The sequence below is a fragment of the Corvus kubaryi genome, unplaced genomic scaffold (genome assembly GCF_017639235.1).
Source record: "Corvus kubaryi isolate FWS band 111438036 unplaced genomic scaffold, C.kubaryi_AGA036_p1.0 74, whole genome shotgun sequence".
Taxonomy (NCBI): domain Eukaryota; kingdom Metazoa; phylum Chordata; class Aves; order Passeriformes; family Corvidae; genus Corvus; species Corvus kubaryi.
Window position 1 is genome coordinate 6,137,976 of NW_024582061.1, and position 24,464 is coordinate 6,162,439.

At 40.8% G+C, this 24,464-nt stretch overlaps 1 protein-coding gene across 6 annotated transcripts in view; it reads right to left on the reverse strand.

Moving 5' to 3' along the window:
• The window catches only part of ARNTL2 (aryl hydrocarbon receptor nuclear translocator like 2), a 30,975-nt gene extending 12,723 nt beyond the window's left edge, over window positions 1-18,252 (reverse strand). For 2 of the 6 annotated variants that reach the window (XM_042050832.1, XM_042050831.1), the window contains exons 1-7: window positions 17,985-18,252; window positions 10,036-10,183; window positions 8,812-8,847; window positions 5,987-6,025; window positions 3,375-3,532; window positions 1,629-1,708; window positions 556-648 (exon numbers count right to left, since the gene is read on the reverse strand). In XM_042050832.1, coding sequence (XP_041906766.1) covers window positions 556-648; window positions 1,629-1,708; window positions 3,375-3,532; window positions 5,987-6,025; window positions 8,812-8,847; window positions 10,036-10,183; window positions 17,985-18,237 — 807 coding nt within the window. In that variant the 5' untranslated portion in view covers window positions 18,238-18,252. Of the gene's footprint in view, window positions 1-555; window positions 649-1,628; window positions 1,709-3,374; window positions 3,533-5,986; window positions 6,026-8,811; window positions 8,848-10,035; window positions 10,184-11,759; window positions 11,785-17,583; window positions 17,894-17,984 lie in introns of those variants that run through there. The other 4 variants (XM_042050834.1, XM_042050835.1, XM_042050836.1 and 1 more) reach the window with 4 other exon arrangements.
• Window positions 18,253-24,464: the final 6,212 nt, after the last annotated feature.

Here is a 24,464-nt window from a genome sequence, read left to right on the forward strand (position 1 = left end):
CATGCTGTTAAACGTCAGCTAATGGAAAGTACTTCTATTTTTCTTATTTCCCTTATTCTACAGGCTAAGCTGGCTCCCATTCAGTTTCTTTCAGGTTAAGGGTACACACTCAGATAGTTATTGTGGATGATGTGTTATGTGGTGCACCTGAGCATAAAGGCATCACCAAGGATAGCTTTAATTAACTTCCACTGCTGAACTACCCATTTTCCTTGGCCTAAAAAAAAAACCCCAAAATCACTTCACTATGTGAAAGAAAACCTCTTGCACACAGAAATTAGGACATCTTTGAATTATTCCTTCCTCTCAGACTGGCAGTTTTCTTGACGATGATCAGTTGAAATCTGGCGCTGTTCCTCAGGTTGGGAACACTGACTGTATTTGCCCATATTTTCTTACACCACATTCAGCTTTGCTCTGAATAAGGTTAAATCAAAGAAATTCCAAGAAATGATACACAAAGACTGGTTTGATGTAATATAGAATAAAATATAGAAGTTTTAAAATTTCTAAGAAAATGCAAGGTAAAAGCGAACAAGAAACAACAATAACCACCTGATCATAATTAAGTATTTTGCAAACTGATTCAGAGACAAACAGAATTTTTCCTCTGTTGCATCCAACCACAAACAGGAATCCATCTGCAGCCTGAAAATATAAAGATACTGTCTTTAAAAACACACATAAAATAAACAATGAATATTAATGACTACAAGGAAGCACATTTCTAAACTTGCTTCTTTAAAATTAAATACAAGAAAGCTGGAAAGGGACAAGAGGAAATGGCTTCACACTGACAGAGAGCAGATTTGGATTAGGTATTAGAAAGAAATAGTTCCCTGTGAGGGTGGGAAGGCCCTGGCACAGGTTGCCCAGAGAAGCTGTGGCTGCCCCATCCCTGGCAGTGTCCAAGGCCAGGCTGGATGGGGCTCTGAGCAAGCTGGGATAGTGGAAGGTGTCCCTGCCCATGGCAGGGGGTGGAACTGGATGGTGTTTGAAGTCCCTTCCAACTCAGGTCATTCTGTGATTCTATAAAAAAGGCAATTAAGATTGCAAGGACTAAATGATGCCTTCAACCACACACAGCTGAAGTTTCTTAAACACAGCTTTGGCAAAAGTCCAGCTGAAAAACGGCTTCTTTTGGGAGCCATTCACAGATCTTGGCAAAGCATTATTGCAGCAAAGGAAAAAAATCACAAACCTAGCTGTGAATGAGGTTATGTGGGTTTATGGTGAAGTGTGCAAACAAGAGGAAAGATTTTACTCCAGGTATTTTCTGCACCTTTTTTGAAGTACATCTTTAAAAATGTACATGAAGGAGAGCCAACAACTACAAGGATGTTTATGCATAATTGGCAGCATTTTCTGCAGTTGCATGAAGATTTCAATAATGGATGTATTAAACAGGCAGCCTGTACATAGATTATTGTCCCTTCCAGGGCTGCTGCCTGCCATGCTCCCAAACCATCTCTGCACACCTTCCTGAAAGCCTGGGTAGTGCACAGAGTTTATAAACCTGTACAACAAAACACCTGCCTAAAGGAAAAGATGGGAGAAAAAGCACGGTCCAACTAAAAACTCAAGCTTTAATAAGGACATGATTTATCTGAGAGTTTCCTTCCACTCACCCTAAGGATTAACTGTCGCAGTTCATCATCCTTCAAAAATGAAGGTTTATACCGGACTTCTGAGTAGGAGCTACTAGAACCTGGGAAATGGATTATTCATAGAGATCACGTCACAAGTAACATTTTAAATTCACTTTTAGCAGAGTTATACTTGTTATGTCTTTCAGAACTTTTCTCTGTGACCCCAACAGCTGAATTAAAAAAATAATTCAAGGTTCTGGAAATCATAAAAACAAAACAAATCTCAAACATACACTGGTAATGAAAACAGACACATAACCATTTTTTTTTCTTGCCCTTTACTTAACAGAAACCAAGGAAACTTCTGTTCAGATATCATTAATGTACTGCTAGAGAAATGGTATTATGAGAACTGAATTTTCTAGAAACATTTCGCAGGTATATTTCAGACCTCTGAACTAAATTCTCTTTGCTGAAACTGAATAATTCCAATATTATCAATTATCTTTTGGCATTAATAATGCTTCATTAATATTACAAGGCCAACAATCAAAAAACCAGACTATTGTAGTTAAATCAAATGTCTCACTAAATATAGTGAGGCTGACTCACTGCATGTACTGTTCTAGCACCCATGGCAAGTATTCTAAAATAATTTTTGTCCATTACATTTTTATCCAATAAATTTTTATAATTTTTTCCTCGTTACATTTTTTGCTGTAAGCAGCAGGTGAACATTTCAGGCAATTTCAGCATTCACTATAACTCCACATAGTAGCTTGTATTCCCTTAAACCATTTGTTTTGAAGTAAATGTAACTGTGCTGGGCGAAGTCCAGTTTTCACATCCTATTGTTAAAATACAAATGCTTGAGCTGAAGATTTCTTGTTTAAACTGCAAGTGCAGTTACTGCCCTGCTGGTCTGTCACATCATTCCTTCATGCAAAACTCTCAGTCTGCTTGAGCCTTTAGAAAACCCTCAAAACCCATCACACTTGAGCCATTCTATGGTTTTGTTACTGTCAAGGTAGCAACATAATTCATTTTCTACACTTCTTTGACCCAAAACTAACTGGGTTCTCATCAGATCTATTTATTTATAATCAGTTGGTTTTGCAATGCAGAGGGTCTTTGATCTTTGCTTGGAGTTGACCAAATTATTATTCTCAAACAGCGGTGTCAAAACCCCCAAATATTGTGTGCAGCTGATGGACTATGCAATATGCAACTTGTATGTGGATGTATTTTTGGCAGGAGAGGAAAAAAACGTCCAAAACCTAGCAATAGCTAAAGGAGAGCAAAGAGTATTTCCTGGGTTGATCCCCACACTAACCCATTCCCTAAGATCCATGATTAACTCTGCTAGCTGACTGAGGCTATCAGAAGTTTCTGTTTCTTGGTACTCTCTAATACGTGAGGGTATTTAAGACTTTAATGTAATCAAACTCATTGACCATTTTGTTAAAGTATATTCTGTCCTGCAGCTTTCCTTTTGACTCCTGTGCTTTCTAAAAAGAATCAAGGAGTGACCCAAGAGCAAGGCATGCCCTGAGCAGACAGAAAATATCAGACACTGAAGGGTGGCTTTTTTTCCTGTTATACTAAGCAAAAATTTAAAATTAAGTTCTGACAGCTACAGACATGTACATGTAAATGAGGAGCAGACTCGGAATTAAATACAGTAAGGAAATGTAAAATAAAATACTCTTGATTTATTTAAAATCCAGGAAGATACACACTCTGACTAGAACAAGGATTTACAGGATGAAGTTTCCCAAAACTCACCTTTTAAAGACTTCAAGTGCTGCACAGCCATCCGTAGCACTGTGAGTTTGTCCAGCTTTCGGGCCATGGGATTGCACTGTGGTATCATGGCCGACAACTCCTCTATCAAATTATTCATTTTGTCTCTTCTTCTTTTCTCTGTTTGACTGTGAGCCTCTCTAAGAAGAAAAATTATTTTTTAAGGAAGATTATGGGGAAGATTTTCACCACGACATTCAATTCAGTTTTGAGAATGGAACTATCACAGGTACTACTGCACTGAAACAGTTTTTCATACGCTGCTTGCATTGGACAATTGAATTGGATTCACTTCAACAAAGATGAAATGGTCCCAATAATGACGTGAAATGCTGAGGAGAAAAGATATCACAAGCAACAATTTGATTATATTTGGCAGGAACAAGAGGTTATGAAGACTTATAAAAGTTCAACCCTTCTTGTAACCTTTGCCATGCAAGTGATGACTTGGACACCTCAGTGTATCCCAGAGAACTCCTGATGTCATTGGGAATCACTGGAAGACATTCCTGCTCCCTACTCCTACCTCTGCCTGTCCCCTAAGATGGGGTGTTCATTCTGCTGCCTTTTAAAAAAACCCACAGCAATAAACATTACTTTTACACATGCTTCTAAGAGATGGAGTGGAAACTGAAAGAAAAAGCTGTGCCTCATGTAATTTACCAGAAGTATCTCAGAAAGCTTTCCCTGTCCTGGTAGGGTGGTACAAAGACTTTCAGCCTTTGGGCTGCCTCAGGTTTCATCTCTTGGTAAGCCTGTCAAGAATTCAGCCACTGAAAGAGCTTTTCTTCTTGGCCAGTTTTCATCAGAAAACTCCTTCTAGGGCACATGAGTGCACATACACTGCACAAGTGTATTTATAGCTCAGGTCACCTTTTCTTTGCTTCCTTCTAGTGCAGTATGTCAGCTTTTCAGCCCATCTCCTCCCCTCTAATATCCTCCAGCACATCAAGGGAAGTTTAATTCACTCTCTTCCTCCTTACCCAGAAGACAAGCCAGCCACTCAATTAAAACCCAGATGATTTTTCTTTCTGATTGAGGCCAGACACAGTAGTACAGTTATGCAAAATGAGGAATAAGTTTTGGTTAATTGATATCCAAAACTTTTCCTGCAACAAAAGTTATTAAAGGTAATAAAGTTAACTACACCTGGCCTGTTGAGAAAGAACAAAGTACAGTGTTAAAGATCTACCTGCCTACTATTTTTATTATTTTTCAAAAAAAAAAAGAATGCCTTCACCACACAGTTCGTTCTGGGTCATTCTGCCCAGCATTCAGCTTTTCTCTCTCTCAAGCCTTTTTTTAGATTTAATTTTTTGAGTTATGCTCAGATCTATGGGTTCACCCAGCTCTTCCTTTATGTCAGGTAGGAACAATCAAGTAATATCCTGTGTTTGCTCCTTGAACTGTGAACCTCAGGAAGACAGATACAAGCATTCCAGGAAAGGAAACAACCTTCCACATCTCTGAGGGTTAATAAGGAGTTATAAAAAACTTGAACAGGTGGGTGCAGAAATTCAGGGGATGACTGGATAATTCAAAAAGCCTTCTGTTGCTTGCCTCAGCCACAAAGGGGAAGGGAGAAAAGCAAGTTTCCCAACAAGCTTGAGACAAAAACACTGGAAGGAGATAACTGATAAGCAAACCTCCAGAGACCTTTGTACTGATTCTTTTTCCCTCCAACTAATGCACCAAAAAGTAAGGAAAAAAATTAACAATACCACATAAAAGCCATTAAAGCAATGTACAACAATCTTACAGAGCAATCTGGGATACTCTGTGAAGAAAAAATAATTTTGAAGTGAAACTGCAAATGTATCTTGGAATATTTTAGTTTCTTTAATTTTGTTGCAATTACAGGAACACTTCATAATTACTAGCTAGCATACTATATAAATAATACTTCTGACAGCATGCTGAGTGGATTATGTATTTCTGGTTTGACATCTCTGCTCACATGCAAAATGAAAGCCTTATTTTTAAATCGACATCATGGCACAGCTCTGGTTTTACTATGTGGCTTGTTTGTAACTTGAAATATTTGTTTGGCTGAACTGTGGTCACGCAACATTTCAAATCCTGCAAGTGCTCTATGTGAATTTCAATTAATGTGAATTCAAGGTTCAATGGCAAAACTTGAATAATTCCCTATACAAGTTCCAGAAGAAGAAATCTTTGTCGTGCTTTAGCCAAATCCATTTCCATGTGGAATAAATTTTAAATACCTCCAGAAGCAGGAAAAAATCAAAATCTAGAAAACAAATCTAGAAAAAAACAATTCTCAAATTCATATAGATGAAGAATCAGCTCCTTATACATGACTTGGGGGTACCGCATTTACTTCTCACATTAAAAACTTCAACCTTGTGTTTTTGCTAAACCCTCTGAGATATCCTGCAGCAACTTTTATTAAAATTAGTAGGAAATAAAATCCTCAAGGGGATTTTAAAAATTACCATACATTTAGCAAGGGAAAGGAAAAGCTTACTGTTAAATATTGGATAGTTTTACTGAACGTTATCCACAAACTCATATTTTACTATTGTGAATCACAGTATTCACTAGCAAAAAGTATTTCTATTGCAAATTAGTACCTGAAATCTTTTACTTTAACATGTTCTTCATCTTCACTCCTAGAAAAAACAAGATACAGAGCTTTACATTATGTATTTAATACTAGGCACTTATTTCCTCCCACAAATTCCAGAAGATAGAAAATGCTACAAATTTACTGTGGCTCCAGCAAAAGCAAACCCACAAAATCCCTAAACCGTAACTGACCTAGCAAGTGATGCATAACAGAAAGAGACTGCAATATTCACAGTTGTGTGAACATATTAAAGGGATATTTCATAATTATGGGGCTTTTTTTATTCTGGAGACAACATTATTGGAATATTCAAATAACTTAAGACTAGGCTTGATTTTATTTTTTTGTTTAAAATGTTATAAGAGATATTATCTATTTATGCTTTTATTTCTAATATCTTATTGTTAAATTTTAAAATAAACAATCCTAAATAACATTTAAAACAATCCAAAAAACCTAAGCTATTTCCCATACCCTACAGCAATGACTGCAAAGTCATAAAGTAATAAAATTGTAAATGAAACACAGTCATAAGTGTCTGTAGCACAATAAACACTCTGCAACAGGAAACTATAAAGGATGATTCAAACAAGGGCAATGAGCTTTTCTTTCCCTATGACCACTGCACTCTTCACCACTCTTTGTGAAGAACTCCAGAGCGTGGCCTTGGTACCATGAGGATCAAGAGGAGGGAGGCCAAGCAGGCAGCAGCTGTCTCCCATGAGGAAATGGAAGCAGGAGGATCTTGGAGATTACAGCTTTAGGAAAGCTGCTTCCACCTGTAACTGAGCACTGACCCCAGTGAGGATCCAGCAGCCAAATTAACACACAGTGCAGAATCTGGGATCTCACTGGAACCCAGCAATCTTCTAGACAGTCTGATAAACCCAAACACGGGAGGAAGTTTGACTCACAACATCCCAAGATTTTTATTCATTGAAGTTGTTTCAGATTTAGACAGATTATCAATAACTAATATTTTCCTTCCATTTTAAAAGAAGCTTACCTGAAATATCCATATACTGTGAATTCCAACTGAATTTACATTCTCTGACCATATGAGAAGAGGTAACAAGGAGCCAGACCAGCTGCAATGCAGCATGTGCCCTATTAATTAACTTTCCTTCTCCCTCAGGAGCTCCACTTGGGGAAAAAATCTAGCACAAATTTGCTGCTCAAGCAATCAGTCCCAGCCTTCAATGGATTTTTATAGCCTCTGTCCTACAGTTGTGGTGTTGCTGATATGAATAGCTAAATTAAAACTACCTTGACTACATGAACAGAGGGTGAAATTCCACTTGGTGGCTATAATGTGGGTATACTTAATTGGTACTAGAAAGGATAGAATGGGTATTAATCAGAAAAAATAAAGAATACCACCTTTTCTCTACTTTCTCAATTGATTCATTAAATATACTTCCCCATTTCTTCTAAAATGGAAGCAAATGTTTTAAAGGCAGAAAAGGAGGATTTTTAGTCACTTTCCATCATGAGCACCATGGAAAAAATCCACAAAGAAACAACCGCTTTTAAGCCCAAAGAAAGATTTTTACTCTGCCCTTTAAGCCATGTACCAAACAGTGACTCCCCTGCAGAAAGGGACCTGGAGGTGCTGGCTGACAGCAGGCCCAGTTCAAGGCAGTCAGAGGGCAAACCACATCCTGGGCTCATCAAACATCAGATGGGCAAAGAGGTGATTATCCTGCTCAGCGTTGGTGTGCCTCCACCTGGAATATTGTGTGCACTTCTGGGCCCCAAAATACGAAAAGGTGTTTGGTGAAGATGTGAAGGTCCCTGAATGAATTCAGAGGAAGGCAACAAAGCTGATGAAAGGGATAGAAGGAATGTCCTGTGGGGAGTGGCCAAGGACTCCTGGTTCATCTAGTTTGGAGAAAAGGAGGCTGAAGCCACCTCCTTGCTCTGTGCAGCTTCCTGAGGAGGGGAAGTGCACAGGGAGGTGCTGAGCTCTTCTCCCTGGTATCCAAGGATAGGACACAAGGAATGGTTTTTAAAGCTGTGCAGGGGAGGTCTAGACTGGATATTAGGAAGCATTTGTTTCCCAAGAGAGTGGGAAAACAGTGGAACAGGCTTCCTAGAGGGGTGGTCAATGCCCCAGGCCTGTCAGTGTTTAAGAGGCATTTGGACAATGCCCTTTACAACATGCCTTAACCTTTGGTCAGCTCTGAAGTGCTCAGGCTGTTGGACCAGATGATCATCGTAGGTCCCCTCCAAGTGCAACAGTCTATTCTATAAAAACACTGCACGGCTACTTACAAACAAATATTACCCAAGTAAGGTATCCAGATACAGAAAAAGAAAATGCAACAAAATAATCATGTAATTAACAACCATCCTGGCACATATATTCCACAAAGGGTTTGCTGACGCTGCATAGCCACCTTGTAACAGCATTATTTTAACACAGTTATTATAGTTCTAATTTAAAAAGCACTTTAAAAGCTTAAAACAACCAAACAAAAACGTTAACATTCACCAGTCCTGGAAGAATAAGAGAGCCTTCCTCCGCCTCACTAAGTCTTCCTATTGAACTGGTACTTCTCACTCCTTCCCATTCTAAACTTCAAAACTAACGAGTTTGGTAAAGCTGGAAGCAGAGCATCATCTTAGAAAGAACTATCAGGAACCCTTAACATTGGACAGACCTGTCCATCCTGTTCCTTAGCTGAATGTTTATCACCTTGTGCTGTACACAGACCTGCCCTTGGATGAAGCACTCCTCAAGGAACCCCACAGCTCATCGAGCCAAACAGCAAAGTGTGATGTGTTCACAGAACTCAAAATAGAAATGGATTCATTCATAAAAAGTACCTTTTCTGAGGATCACCATCAACTTCAACTGTATCCCTGCAGAAACAGGTCATAAAGTAAACAAAATGGAGTTTGAAGCACAACAAGATGACTTGATAGACCCAAAAAAACAAAGTCAGAAAAATTTTCATGGTAACTCTACTTGATGGGTTCTTTTCGGCAAGAGCATTAGTCTTAGAATTTAATTACTGCTTCTTATAAGCCAGTACTTTTTCAATTAATTTTTCAACTTGGACATTAATTTTTTTTATCAAAGAGATCCAAACTTCAGGGAAACACTGCTGGAACCAACACTTTTACTGAACAGGTAAAAATCACCAAGTGCTACTGGAAAAGAATGGAGACTCTTTTTTTCCCCCAGAAACTAACATATTGCTGGAGTTTTCAGTTATCCACATGATGCACTTAAATCTCCAAGTTGACAATTACATCAACACCCACAGTACAGCTTACACTCTGTAGATCAACGGACTACATATGGAAGAAGCAGTGATTAAAGAGAATTGTTTTAATAATCACAAATACATGTAAATCTCCTATTCCCCACCTTTTTAAATATGGCTTTTCCACGCTAGTTTGGAGATATTTGTAGTGCACTTCATCTGCACTTTGTATCCCTTTTTTTTGTTAACTGGCATCTGTTTGGCAGTTACAGAACAGGATAAAACAGTTGAGAGTCACCTCAGCAGTCAAGTATGACCCACTTAAAAAGACTGAGCACTACAAGAGGACAGTCCCCATTTTTAAGTCATGGGTCTGTCTCCACATTTAAGGAAATGGCTGCTCTGGTCACTGAAGCAGCAGTTCTAGATCAAACGACCAGTAATCTTGTCTCCTGCTTGCAGGTAAAATTCTAGTATGTACTTGGGAGACTTCAAGCTACTTAAGAACTTGCCTTTACTAGTAGGCAAAGAAGGAGGAAAAAAAAAATCAGGATTGAAATTTCAGCATTAGAAACACATTATCCAGACACTTCAGGCCAGGAAACGGCATTACAGAATCCTACATATATCCCTTGGATTTAAGGATTATTTTTTCTATTTTTAATAATTAGGGGCTGTCAAAGAATACATTTGGAAGACATTGTAAATTTAATGGTAATCAACAAAGGAAAGAGGATTAGAAAGGAGGAAGGAAGAGGAAAAGGAAAGACAGTGACCGTGTTGCATAAATAAGAGATGAACGTCTCAAATTTCAGTTGAGACAGAGATTTGATTCACTTACTGGTTATCAGAATCACTTCCCTTGCGTTTCCTTGGAATGTCAGGCACAGCAGTGTTGAAAGAAGTGGTGGTGGCAGGCTTAGTGATTGGATTCATGAGGCTGGGCACTGCACACGCAATGCATGGGCTTCCATCCACAGAGAACTGATCTGTCAACGAGAATAAAGGCTCAGTGTCCAGCAAAAGCCGCATCACTGTGCACCCACTCTGATCCTCACTGCGACAAAAAGTCATCTGTGTGTGGCTTCTGTGTCTCTGACACAAAAAGCCAAGGTTGCACTGCTCCAAGTCCAGCAAAGCGTGCACCACCTTCCCACAGTGCTGGAATGATCTCACCAACCCAACCAACACACCAAGGCAATATAAAACAGCTCTCCCCTTACACAACCTCTGCACTTAAATCCTCCCAGCACCTCAGACATCCTGCTGCAAAATCACCAGCTGTGCCATATGTCAGCAGATCAAAATACTGTAGCTCAAACTAAATTAACATTAAAAAATATGTTGTGAGCTATGTTTTTTAATCAAGCTGGATATCCAAAAAATGGCAGTTTGCTATAATCGTATTTCTGACATAAAATCCACAATTACACAGAACATCTGCCATGGAAGTTGGAAATGTCTCAAAAACTAGTCAAGTTCCCTTCACAATTCTCCTCTTAAGGAAAACTGTTGTTTCTGGAAAGGACAGAAGAGAAGTCACAAGCCAAAGAAATCCTAGCAACCTACGGGGAAAGGAGAACAGTCTCAAGGAACATAAGCACTATTACACTGTTTTGCTGCCCCAACACAGAGCTATCACAAAGAATCATCCAGCTGATGTTTAGGCAAAGAGCCAGAATTAATTCTGTTTCAGCAAATGTAGGAACTCCTTTAGGCTTCACGTGCCAGTGAGCACAGATGAGAGATTAAGAGATGTCAATTAAGGAAGTGAGCATCTCCTGCTTCTAGCAGGGAGCAAAAACCAAGAGGAGTACTTTGAAAATGCAGAAGAAGAAAAACGGGACGCTTTCTTGTGAGCTTTCTCTCTTTTTTTAGCATCTGTGCTGTTTGTAAAAATGTAGAAATGTGCAAGAACAATAATAAAATGCATACTTTCTTTTTCCTCTTGGATGTAAACACATCTCACACCAGAAAAATGACCCTCTAGGTTTTCATTTGGTGTTGGAATACAGCTCTGGAGAGTTAAATAAAAATAGGATAATACTCGAACAACAGCTTGCCTGGTCTTCCACTAATCCTCTCTCTATCACATCAGACAACACAAAGTCAGCCCCTGTTTTATTTTAGAAAGCTCTTTAACTCATTAAGTCCCACAGGAAGTTCCAAAAAAAAGCAGTGGAAACAAAGAACCAATAAATACTTGACAAATAAGTGACAACATTTGGACATCTGCAACAGCAAGTCAATTTAGTTATTTCAAATACACATCACATTCAAATTAGGGATGTTAAAAATATATTAAAAGAAATTACATGATAAATACTATAAGGACACAGTGGTAGATGTCTGAAATATTTTTACGATGAGTTTCCCTAGAAGTTTCATTTTATATTTCTGTTATTAACACAATTACAAAACAAACAAAAAACGCTAACAAATCCAAAGGAACTGTTTATTTAAAAGGAGTAGTTTTAATCTGCCCAGGTCACAGCATCCTGTAATTACTGATTAAGCTATTGAAGTACAATCAGTCTTGATGAATATTCATAAAAGAGTACTTACTAAACAGCAACCTACATGGTTCCAAGACAAGAATGCCTTCAGCACAACAGATCCTTTCGTCCTGGAGCAAAGCAGGACAGCACAGACCCACTGACCTAAATACTACTCTCTACACAGATGGCCAGCCTGCTTTTGGAACACTTCCCTTTAAAGGAACAAAATCCAAGGCCTCTTTTACAGGTTTTCCAATTTATCTTCAGTATTATTAAACAACTGCTTTTTTCCCCTCACACCCAAGCAACAAATTCTGACTACTGCACTTACCTCTTCTACCTTTACTAACAACACCCATTTTCATTATTCTTAACTGAGAAAACAAAATATGTTCACGTTACCAGTAACAGTGACCTATTAAGAACTTCTAAACTACAATTATTAGGTGATAAATTGAATCCTTATCACTATCTCTGGGACAAACTAAATGCCAGTAAGATGGGTGGTTGATCTTGGACAAAAATATAAGGCTAAGAATCTGTACTGATCCCTGATATGCTCAGCATGAAGCTTATATTCTTTATATATTTTTTTTCCTTAAAAAATCCACGAACCAAATAAATTTAAAGCTTCAGAACAATCAGGCATAGTAGAACACTGATTATGTGGAGTTTAACAGGAGAGAGCAAATCTTTCTAATACCTATCACTCACTGAGGAAGAAGTGGGCAGAAACAGCTCCTAAAGCCAAGGCAGCTTCGAGAAGTCAGGAAAGGTGATGGAAAATAATCTCTGAGGGCTCCATAACAGCCATCATTATGATACTGGGTGATTCCAGGGAGCTCACTCTCTCCCTGGAGAGTGTCCCAGCCTTGTGTAGGCTGTGAAGAAAGATTTCTCTCCCTCTCTGGCTATCTATACCACTTTGGGAGAGCTGCATAAAGGATTTAAAAATCTTTGGGTTCACAAAGAGAATGGTCTAGAATGTACCCCAATACCCAGGGTAGGCTTCTGTGATAGGAAAAAGTTGAATTTTTACCTGTCATTTAAGCTGGCTGAATTTCTCAGACTCACATTTCCTGTGAACATTTTCATACCATTAACATCAAAACCAAACACCTCTAAAAACACACAAAGCAAAATGAAATATTTCCCCATTTCATAACACACTTGCTTCATGAAAAATAATATCCTGAAGGACTAATCTTTATTACAAGTTGATGTTTCTATAAAACCAAAATCATTAGTCAATTTTAAAATTACTAGAAACAGTTGAAGTCAACTAGAGATGTTTTGTTTTACCACCCCAAAGGCTATTACTTACACTAGTCTGGTTTGCAAGCCAAATAAAATTCCAGCTGAGAAATGACATTTTTATTACTTCTTATTCCAATGCTAATGCCCTAATACTGATAACCAGAATTTAATGGCAAGTGAACAGTTCCTCAAATACATGTCTATTATGATCTATGTCTGTCTCTCAGCATTAAGCCTATATGCTTATCTGTATTAAAAATCAATAATATTTTTCAAGCATATTATGCACATTGGGACAGATGAAAATAATGAGAATAATACAGGAACTCCCCCCCCCAGAATCATTCCCTCTGTGAAAATGCAAAGACCATCCAAGCAGTACAAATACATATGGAAAACAGCTCCTTCCCAGTAAATGTATCAGAAACAAAAAACCTGTTAGTTCAACACTAATTTCAGTGCATTTCATAATTGAGCAAAGAAAATATTTAAGGGATTGTTATCAATATATATTTCTCATAACATCAGTGTACAAGAGCATCCCCTATTCTTGTGTTTTTCTACAGGGAAAAGAAATAATAATTACAGTCCCCAAGGAGTTTGCAAAGAATGGAACAACTGCAAAGGAGCTGCACAAAACTTCTGTTTGGAGGGAGATATAAAGACAACCAAAATCAACCATATTCCTGTGTCAGCAACGTTTCTGTGTCAATCCCATGCAATGCACTGAGAAACAAGGCTTGGGAGACTCCACATTTTTCCAACTACTGACAATATTTTCTAATCCCATGCCACATTCCTGAGCTGTTTTCTCCACCAACAGTTTTAAGGTTTTCAATTCCTAAGCAAACACAATCTATTAGAAAAGGTTTATGGCCAAACTCCACCAGCCACAAAAAGGGACATTCATCTGAACCAGTAACGATGTCCACATCTGAAGTAGCCATTCTGGTCCCTCGTGGAGGGAGGAAGACATTTCTAGGGTGATTCATCTCTTCCCAGAATAGATTCCTACATTTGGCTAGATGAAATAAAACAGTTCTAGGGTGATTCATCTCAATCTAAAATAGATTCCTACAGTTGGTTAGATGAGATACAGCCCAAGAGTGCCTACCTCTAGTCCGTAATTATACGGGGACCAAAGGAACTGGCTTAGACTTGGACATCTGAAGATAAGTGAGATGAAACCCACCCCAAGTACAGAAATATCACACAATTCTTATAACAGCCACAGACAGCACCTGTTTGCATCACATGCAACAAGTTCAAGCCCAAGAGAGTCTTTCAAAATTATTGCCCTAATTATGCACTACCTCAAGACCACTCACCCCTAGCAAGGTAAGCTTTTCTGTCTAGGTTTGCAGCATACATATTAGCACTCCAAAAATCAGCAGGAAGATACAAGTCACGTAGTATTAATAAATACATTAATTGATTAAAAGAGCTGTCAGTCAGCCCTCATTTAGCCAGTTTAAAAAAGAACATCCAAATTCAGCTATCAAGATATTACAGTAAAATGGGCTTGAAATAAAATACCACTAAAGAGGTACATTTATAAAGCTTATGGTGACACTTTCCACAGTCTGGGAATAAGTGAGACTTGGAGAAATGTGGCAGCTCTGCAGCTGCCTAAATTAATAATGTGTTAACACTGGCACAACCTTTCCAAAAATAAGGAACTTTTAATCCAGCTTTGTATTTTGAAACACTTTCAAAGGAAAGAAGAGAGAGGCTGCTTTGAGTTCAGATTTCTAAGATCATGGATACCACAGACTATTAAAATGTGTATTCCCAAAGGTATGTTCCTGGTACACACAAAACCCTTCAGCTAGGGTCTGTCAAGTTTAAAGAACTCCAAATTCTGGTAGAAGCGAGCGTGAAGTGGCACTTGAGTGTTGTGCAGCCCAGCCAGAGGAGTTTATTTTAGATCGTAAAGTTCTGTCATAATTAACATGGGTTTTGGGGGTTTGTTTTGTTTGTCGTTTTTTTTTTTAAGATGTGAGATGGAGGCATGGAGCAGCTCTGCTGTGAGGAGAGGCTGAGGGAATTGGGATTGTTCAGCCTGGAGAAGGGAAGGCTTTGGGGTGACCTCAGTGTGGCCTTGCAGTGCCTGAAGGGAGCCCACAGGAAAGATGGAGAGAGACTCTTGACAAGGGCCTGGAGTGACAGGGCAAGGGGGAATGGCTTCACACTGACAGTCAAATAACTCTATGCCATGTAAACTGCTTTATTTTATTATGGAGTTACTTTTCTAAAATTTTAGTTTATTTTAATGAATTCTTGCTGCAGATATTCATTAGAGAGCATGAAAACTACACTTATAGCCTATATACATACAGTAGTGCATGAAAAAGAAAGTTACAGGTGCTGTGGTATCAGTTCAAGGTCCTGCACATCTGAACACCTACAAAACTAAGAACCGTATTTTCTACACATGGCTGAGCGTTATACTATTTCTTTGAATTTATTTATTTTAGACCTTCAAAATAGATCATGAAAAGCATCCTCAGACTACTTACAGCAAGTCTGGCATCAAGATCATTGCCTACAGTACCTCTTATTGAAAGGTAGGAACCAAAGCAGCTTATTCTTCCCCCAAATTTTATACGCATGTGTAATGCAGGAACAAGATACAGAGAATTCAGTAATGAAACCATCTTATGAACAACACTATACAGAGAATAAACTCTTACATGTTAAGAACATTGGATTTGGTTTTAATATCACAAAATGAAAAAAGGAAAAATTATAATACTCAGAATTATAGACATTTAAATCAAATAATAACACAGGCAACTGATTACTCTCTGCTTCTATTTTTACTTATTTTCATCACCTGGAAGAGAAGCAGTCAAGAATCACAATTTACCAGTTAAATGACACATTTACTTAACAGATTTCAAACACCAAGTATTTGGCCAAAGCTATTAGTGTATTAAAGTGTATTTAAAAGTATAATAAGGCAGAAACCAGCTAAGGAAAAGATATTCCCCAAGGCCTTGAAAGGGTACCCTGCCTTCCCAGGCACTTTCGTGTTCACCCCAGGTAAAAAGCACTGATAGGAATCGGGAGTCTCATATATCATAGTTCGTTTCTGCAAAAAAAGTCCAAACAAAAAACAAACCACAAATCCTCTCCAATTATATACTCCTAGAGGAATGATGGGTAGTTTTTTTGTTGTAAGTTTTGGAATTATATGACTGCAAAATGATGAGTCCTATCAAGCCTGCTGCAGAGCTTCCATGGTTTTAGCTGGCCCTGCGGTCCAAACAGGGAATTTTCAACAGTTCACAATGATTCACTTCCAAAATCACCCATCAAATTATTTCTTCTTACAATGAATTTGATTCTTGTATGTGAACTGTCCAGTTTAGAGTTTGTTTTTCATAATGTGCAAATGTACCAACAATAAGGTGTACACTCAAATAAAAAAAAAAATCTAAAAACTATTAAGCAGGTAACCTTAGTGTGGTCCTATTCCACAATTAAGATACTTTTATCTTAAAAACAAAGAAACCCAAAGCTTCTTTCTTTAAAATCCACTAAAAGAACAGGTATAAACATAGGTAGCAAAAGAAAGCAGGGAGGAGGGTTTATCTCACAATAAAATGTGAAAGCCTATGGTTCATTGATTTCCCAAATCCACTTGTAAATGGATGTGTCTCTGTATTTGGAGGTTTCTTCATTTTGATGATTTTCTCTCATTTCAGTATATGCATGATACAGAAACAATAATCTTAAGTTTTAAGCACAGTTTTGCACCTTCAAAAGCACTACAAAAAAACCACCACCACCACTTTGTTTTCAAACACTACATTATTTGCCACAAATTTTTACAACAGTATTTAAACAATCAAGCAGCACAGACAGAAACATGCCAAGGATTTGACACAACCAGGATCCCCACATACATTAAAACACACATAACCCAACAGGCATTTAGAAAACAACTACTAAACCTAGAAGAATTAGTGCTAACTACACAGAACTGCAGTGATGGCTCAGGAGGGATTGGACCACTTCTGTTTCCCCACACCCCGTGCAAAACACTCCCTTCTACTCGGAGAAGGGAAGCACCGTACTCGTTTCCAAGCAGGAACACGAGCAGCAGCTGCTGGTTTACAACCAGCCTTGATTTAGTACCAGAAACTTATGATTAAAAGCAAGGAAAGATCAAACCTTGGTCGCCATACAAGCGTGGGCATGAACACACACACAGGGAAAAGCCAAAACCACTATACCTAAAATACTAAATTATGTTAACTACCTAAAAAAAAATCATACTAGAGTTTTAGGAAAGCAAGGCTAAGTGTGTACCAGAAACAGTGAACTACAAACTAAGTTTAAAAAAAACACCAAACGAGATTTTTAGTGCACATCACATCAGTGTGACGACACATCTGTAACAGCAATACAGCACACACTGACCACTACACAGGCGGATGCCAAGGGGACGGTGCCAGGCTCTTTTCACTGCTGCCCAGTGTCAGGACAAAGAGCAGTGGACAAACTAAACGCAAGAAGTTCCACCTCAGTGAGAGGAAGAACTTCTGTACACTGAGGGTGGCAGAGCCCTGGAGCTGCTGCCCAGGGAGGGCCTGGAGTCTCCTTCTCCGGGGACATTCCAAACCCACCTGGAGACGCTCCTGCCTTGGCACGGTGGGGGACTGGACGATCTCCAGAGGTCTCTTCCAACCCCATTCCGTGATTCTGTGGTTTCCGTACGAGGGCTCCAGGTGCCTGCACTGAACTCCACTGAGCGGGAGCAGCGAGCGAGGAGCGCCCAGCGGGAATCAGACATAAACCCGAGCGGCCCCGGAGCGGCCCCGGGCACAGGACCAGCCCCAAGCGCCCCCCAAGAAAGACGGCAGTGCCTCACGGGCACCAGCCCCACAACACCCACCCGTGCCACAACACCGAGGCGGGCGGACAGACGGACAGACAGACAGGCAGACACACCCCACACACGGCACCCGCGATCGCCCCCCACGCGCGGGGCAACGCGCAAGAGGGGAGAGGGAGACGCGGCACCCACCGCCCTTCCGCCCGCCCGCTCCTCGGGCGGACCCGCTCCCACCTTCCGCCGCCCGCCGCTCCTCCTCGGCGCCCTCGGCGCTTCCCGCTCCTGCCTCGGCCATGGCGGGCGGCCCCGTACCCCGCTCCACAGCGCCCCCGGCACCGCCGGCATGCAGGGGGGTGAGCTGAGGTGAGCCGAGGAGGAGCCGCCGGCGCCGGGGAGGGACCGCGGGCTGCCCCGCCAGCCCCGCCTCAGCGCCCCCGCCCGCCATGGCCCCGCCCCGGCCCCGCGCCGCCTCTCGCGAGATTTGGGGCATCGGGCGGGGGGCGGTGGCGGCGCGTCCGGGCCCCTCATGGCGCTGCCCGCCGTCGGGTTCGATACCCGGCGTGCCACGACCCAATAGCTCCAATTGCAGTTAGTCCAGAGACAATCCAGTTAGTCCAGAGACACACCCGTGGCTTATTTCAGTGCTGCCCAAGCCTGGCTACTCTGTGGTAATACCGCAAATCAGGCATTACCACTGGAGTTTTCATGCCATTATTTATGCACGGAAATTCAGAGTTAGTAAGTTTCCAAGCACAGCACATCTTTTAGGACTGTTTAGGATTTTCCGTATAAGTTTCCTGTGCAGCTGACTTCTACGCGTGTCTTCACCTGGGCAAGATCTTTTTGACACGTAGATGTGATTTTTTTGTGTTATAATGAATATAATTCAGCTGTAGAACACATCGACCCGGAGTATTTTGCCAACTTAGCAATGTATATACAGACATACATCAACAACATTGATTTACTTCATGTTAGTTCCAGGATGTTCTTGAGTAAGGGATGCTGGCAGCTGCCTCTTCCAATGGTTAGATATCCATTCTTGCTGGTTAGGCTTGGAAATATACAAAGATCTTGCATGAAAGAATATCCTGATTTAAGATAATCTTGACATGCTCCCCATTTTGCAACACTCAGGCTGGCACCTTGCCCGCATCCCAGGCTGGGCAGGGCTGGTGTTTCTTTGAGTGCTGTGCAGAGGACACTTTGAGGAAGCATCAGGATCTTGGAATAGTTTTGGTTGGCAGAAGCCTCTACAAGTGGTCAGAGAGCAGTCACACCTATCAGTGAAAAGTAGCAGAAACCAGGGTTAACTTTCACAAGTGTATTGAATTGTGTTAGCAGACCTGTAGCTGGATTTTGGTAGGACCAGGAGCGTGCTTTTGAAGTGAACCTGCCCATCACGGTGTTCTGGTTCACACCTTGTTGGTGTGAGCGAGGTGTGTTCCTTTTGCAGGAAGACCTCAAGGTGCACCTGTAAAAGATGAGTGTGTTCCAGCTGTTCCCAGGCATTCCTTCCCTCCAGCAGATCCCACTAGAACCTGTCCAAAATGAAACCTCTACAACACGTATGGACCTCAGCAGTGCCTCTTCCACATGACAGAGCCTCTCTCACTGTCCTGCCCCGTGTTGGTGCAGCCTGTGCTCTCTCAGTTCCACTCGCAGGTGTGACAGAAGAGGCTTTTGCTCAAAGACACAAATCCTGACCTGTGCCATCTCCATGGGCTGCACAGGTGCTGCTTCTCTCTGTTGGGGCACCACAATATAAGAAAAATCTAAAGCTCTCAGAGAATGTCCAAGGCAGGGTTATGGAGATGATGGTGAAGGGCCTGGAGGGGAAGCCACACGAGGAGCAGCTGAGGGCACTGGGTCTGTTCAGCTGGAGAGGAGGAGACTGAGGTCAGAGCTCACAGCAGTTCTGCAGCTTCCTCACCTGGGGAAGAGGAGGGGCAGGCCCTGATCTCTGCTCTGTGTGACCAGGGACAGGACCTGAGGGAACGGCTGGAGCTGTGTCAGGGGAGGGTTAGGCTGGATATCAGGAAAAGGTTCTTCCCCCAGAGGCACTGAACAGGTTCCCCAGGGGATGGTCACAGCCCCAAGGCTGCCAGAGCTCCAAGAGCATTTGGACAATGCTCTCAGGCACAGGATGGGATTGTTGGAGGAGTTGGACTCAGTGATCCTTCCAACTCAGGATGTTCCATGATTCTATGAACTCAGGCACGAGGGAACTTACAGTGCAGCTGGTAATTCTCACCAGTGAGGCCGGAGCTACAGTCGGAGACATGTGAAGGAAGCTCCTTCTGCAGGTGTTCTTCTCCCACTGTTCCGGGGGCTTTCCTCTGTCTGTTATTAGTAGTAGGGATCCTGTGGAGCTGGCAAAAGGAGATGTATTGTTTTGCAAAGTTACGTTCTTTCATCATCAGTTCTAGTGGTCAGTATCTAAGTTGTTAAAATTTATGTCGCTGCAGACAAGCGATCAGTTCTTTTCAGACATGGGGGCAGACTCTTAGGATAAAAACATCCTTTGCTAAAAGTGAATAAGAAAATGTGACTAAATACACACAAAAAGACAGTCAGGATCAGTCTCTTCTCCCAAGTAAAAAGCAATAGGATAAGAGGGAACAGCCTCAAGTTGTGCAAGGGAAGGTTTAGATTAAATATTAGGAAAAAGTTCTTCATTGAAGGGTTGTCAAGCATTGGAACAGTCTGTCAGGAAAGTGGTGGAGTCACCAACCCCAGAGGTATTTAAAGCACATGTGGACGTGGCACTTGGGGACATGGTTTAGTGGTGGATTTGGCAGTGCTGAGGTTACAATTGGATTCGATGATCTCAAGGGTCTTCTCCAAGCTAAATGATTCTGTGATTCTAAGGGCTTGAGAAAGCAAATCCTCACAAAACACTGCGAGCCAAATCCATTCAAACACCTATGAATTTTATGTAATGTGGTGGAAAATCAGCAGCTCACCTAGTTAGGTAGAGTTGGGGAAAGAAAAAAACCAACCAGAAAACAGGGATGTGTTTCCTTTGTAGATTTCAGAGATGTATGCAGAATTCACTTGTCTAAACTCCAAACTATAATCTTGAGGATGGTTCCTTGGACGCAGTCCTGAACTCCATTCATGACATCTTTTATAATTGGAAGCTCCCAACACATTTCCCATCTGATGTGGAAGCTCTTTGTCTGTGTGGGAGTGGGCAGCTCAGCATCTTGCCCATGGCTGAGCCCAAGGGTTAGAGCACGTGGAAGGAGCGTATGCATGGCTCTGACAGAATATTCTAGGGAACAGGCCAGGGAATTGTGGCTCCCAGCTGGGGATGCTGCTGAAGAAATCCCACTGTGCTTCTGTGACAGTGTCAGTGCACACTTATTCATAAGGTACTTTTTTCCCTTGGAAATCTGACTTGTCATTTTAGAGCTTTATGTTCTATGTAATCCCACTGTTACTACTGCAATTTTATATATATATATATATAGTCTCCATCATGCTGGGTTCAGTTGGTCTTGCAGAATTAGCACTGTACAGAAGGAATTACAAACCCTTTCTGCCCTAAATGAAATAAAAAAACAGCAGGGAGAGATAAAAATCAGGAGTTTAGATGCTGTTGCTGTCTTTGAGAAAACCGTTAGCATTAATGCATATTAATTTTATTCATATACCACAACTGATACTGAGAAAATTGTCTGAGAATTTATTCCCAGGAAGCTGAAATGTCATGTTTTGTCCTGCTAAAATACTGTCTTGCCCCAGTTTTGAAGCTGGGAGCTCCCACCTCCAGGTTTGCATCATCAGTGGACACCCAAATGTTAAGGGGATTTCAGAAGTGAGTCAGCCACACTGACTGAAAACATTTCAGGGACTCAGGAACCACAGAAAGTTGAAGATGGCTGTTGTTATAAAGCTCAATGAGTTAAACATTTAAATAGCTCCCCATAACTGTTTTAACAAGCTTAATAGCTAAACAGCTATTAAATACAAACTCTCTCCACATGGGAACATTATTGAGGACATTTTAAATTTTTATTTCTTTTAACTGACTCACTAGAAACAGAGCTACTGTACCTTATTTGCATTTTATTTCATATTTTTTAGTGCAATTGCAATTCACTGCAGAAGTTTTTGGCACTAGGTCAGAAAATCAGATCAGTCTCTTGGCAGTATTTCTGCCTGTTGTGTTCCTCATCCATGGTGCAGTGTCTTGTCACCCGGCACTTGGATAATTCCTACAAACATAAAGCGGTGCCAGATCATTACCACAGATTTGAGGCATCATTTATTATACTTGTTTCTTATTCAAAGGTGATGATTGGACTCTTCACTGAACCTTTAATACATGACATTAACTGGTGTTTATGGCACAGTTTGCCTCGAGTCTTGGCAGAGCGGGATCCCAGTTTATGTAAGGCACTGATTCTGAGTAGGCCACACTTGATATTTTTGCCCCATTTTCAGGTGAGCACTTTCTCTTGAATAGCTTTCAGCTATAAAATAGGGAACAGAATGCTTTATGCAAGCCACGGATAGCCTCTTTTCTCCAAACAACTTATACAACAACGTGCTAAAGGGGTAAAAATAACAATCAAACCTCGGGGCAGTTAAATAATAGCCTGAGACTGAGCAGTTAAAGGGTCTGTATTATTCCTCCTTTTTTTCTCTTCCGTCACAGCCAAAGCATAGCATGTCTTAGCTGTTTCCCAGGACATGGGAGATGCTGTCCTGAAGAGGATGTGGATTTCTTTGTGTATTTGCTGGGGCCAAGCTGGCCCCACACACACCTCACCAACAAGACCTGGGAAAGGGAACACTGGGAGTCACTCTCCATTATTAGGGTGACTTGTGTTACTTCACACAAATACACCCCTAGGTGACTGCTCAGGGTGAGCCAGAGAATGTTTTTCTGCTGAAACTGAATAGCAGGAAACTGAAGTGACTCAGCTTTGTAAGTACAATCAGAGATTTTTCATAACCTTCTCTCCCAGAACACAAATGTTTATGGTTTCTCCTCAGACCACGGTCTTACATGGCTGAAAGTACACAATCAAGTGTGGTTTTTGTAGAGGACATGTGAACAAGTTAGCTGGTTAAAAGAATTAATCTTTTTTAAAAAAAATCTATTTCCGTCTGTTATTTGTATTTTATTCTGCCTGAAGGTCACTGGATTACTTTTAAGGGCACCACAAGCAATTTGCTGACTTTGCTATAAATTCTGTGTCTGTGTATTAGTAAAATCTGCTGTCACTTTAAAGTTGAAGTTCTGCCCCAAATATGAGAGCCTTTTCCTTCAAAAATTATATAAATAGCATAATCATACTGTCATTGGCCAACAGTAAAAATAAGCTCTTTAAAATTATTTCTGCTCAATAATTACTATAGAAGCCCCTCAAAGAAGCAAAACAGAGCACAAAAAAAAAAAAAAACAAACCACCAAAAAAAAAAAACCAAACAAAAAAACCAGCAAAACCCCCCCAAAAAACCCAACCAAAAAAACCCCAATTCAGGCTTCACTAACAACGAACTGTGCTGTGCTGGCACAATACCAGGAGCATGGATTATGTTCTGCAGTATCCAACCAGATTGTGATAGGGATATACTCTGGCCTTGGATATCTGGGAATCTGGACAAACTCCTTGCATGATGAAACAAGTTTAACTTGAGAAGAGCATCCAAATCCTACTTGCTCTCCTTCTCTAATCTCAGTAATGGAGCCACCAGGATGAGAATATAGTGTGTGATCTTCTAACAAAATTAAAGACAGTCAAAAGGATTAACATTTTCCAAAGTGCCTGCTTCATTTTGGAGTCGAGGCTGGCAAGGTTTGTGCCCACAAAACAATTCACTTGCTTCTAAATCTCTTACCCCACAGTCTCTCAATTTGATGGTGCCGCTTCTGATTTAAAAACAAAGTAATCTTCAGTTTTGAAACAGCCTTTTTGTTCCTGGCAGAAACTGGTAATTTCTGAATGCCTAATGAGAACCTAAAAATGGCATTTAAATAAATTGTACATTTTGCAAAGTTTCCTCGAGGCATTAGTTTGATTTTGTTTATTAAAAACCAGATTATATTGTCCTGTTTAACAGCAGAAGTGCCATGCAAGTTTCTTACACCACTGCATTTGAAGCCAAAAGGCCTCCTCTCCACATCCTGCTTTTCAACCAGCTGAGTTGTATAAACAGTGAGATCTTTTTGTCTCATTTGTAAGGAACACCAAAGCATGGCATCAGCAACCAGTTTGCTTTGAAGACCATTCTTGTTCCTGGTTTCTTTGGGCTTTAGATAGGGATCTTTTGCTGACATCAGTGGGAGTTGGATGAGACCTCAAAGAAAGCCTGCTGGACTGAAGATCCTGACGTGTGTGTCTAGATTGGCAGTGATTTCACACTGTCCTGACCAGAAAAGTTACTGCAGTTCTTATCTGATCATTCACTAGTATTAAGTAGGTATACTGAAGTCAGAAGTAGAATTAGGGAAACCAAGTGTCCAAAACTGTTGCAGTTTTGCACTCACAGTAAGTCACTGCTCCTGTGTCCAGTCTGTTTTGTGCACGGCCACACATGCACAGACGAGGTCAGGGGGAATGTCCTGGCATCTGCCTCCTGTTGGAGCTCCATCACCTCCATCTCCCAGCCTGTACAGCCATGCTGGGGGGCAGATCCTGCCCACATCTCTGGAAG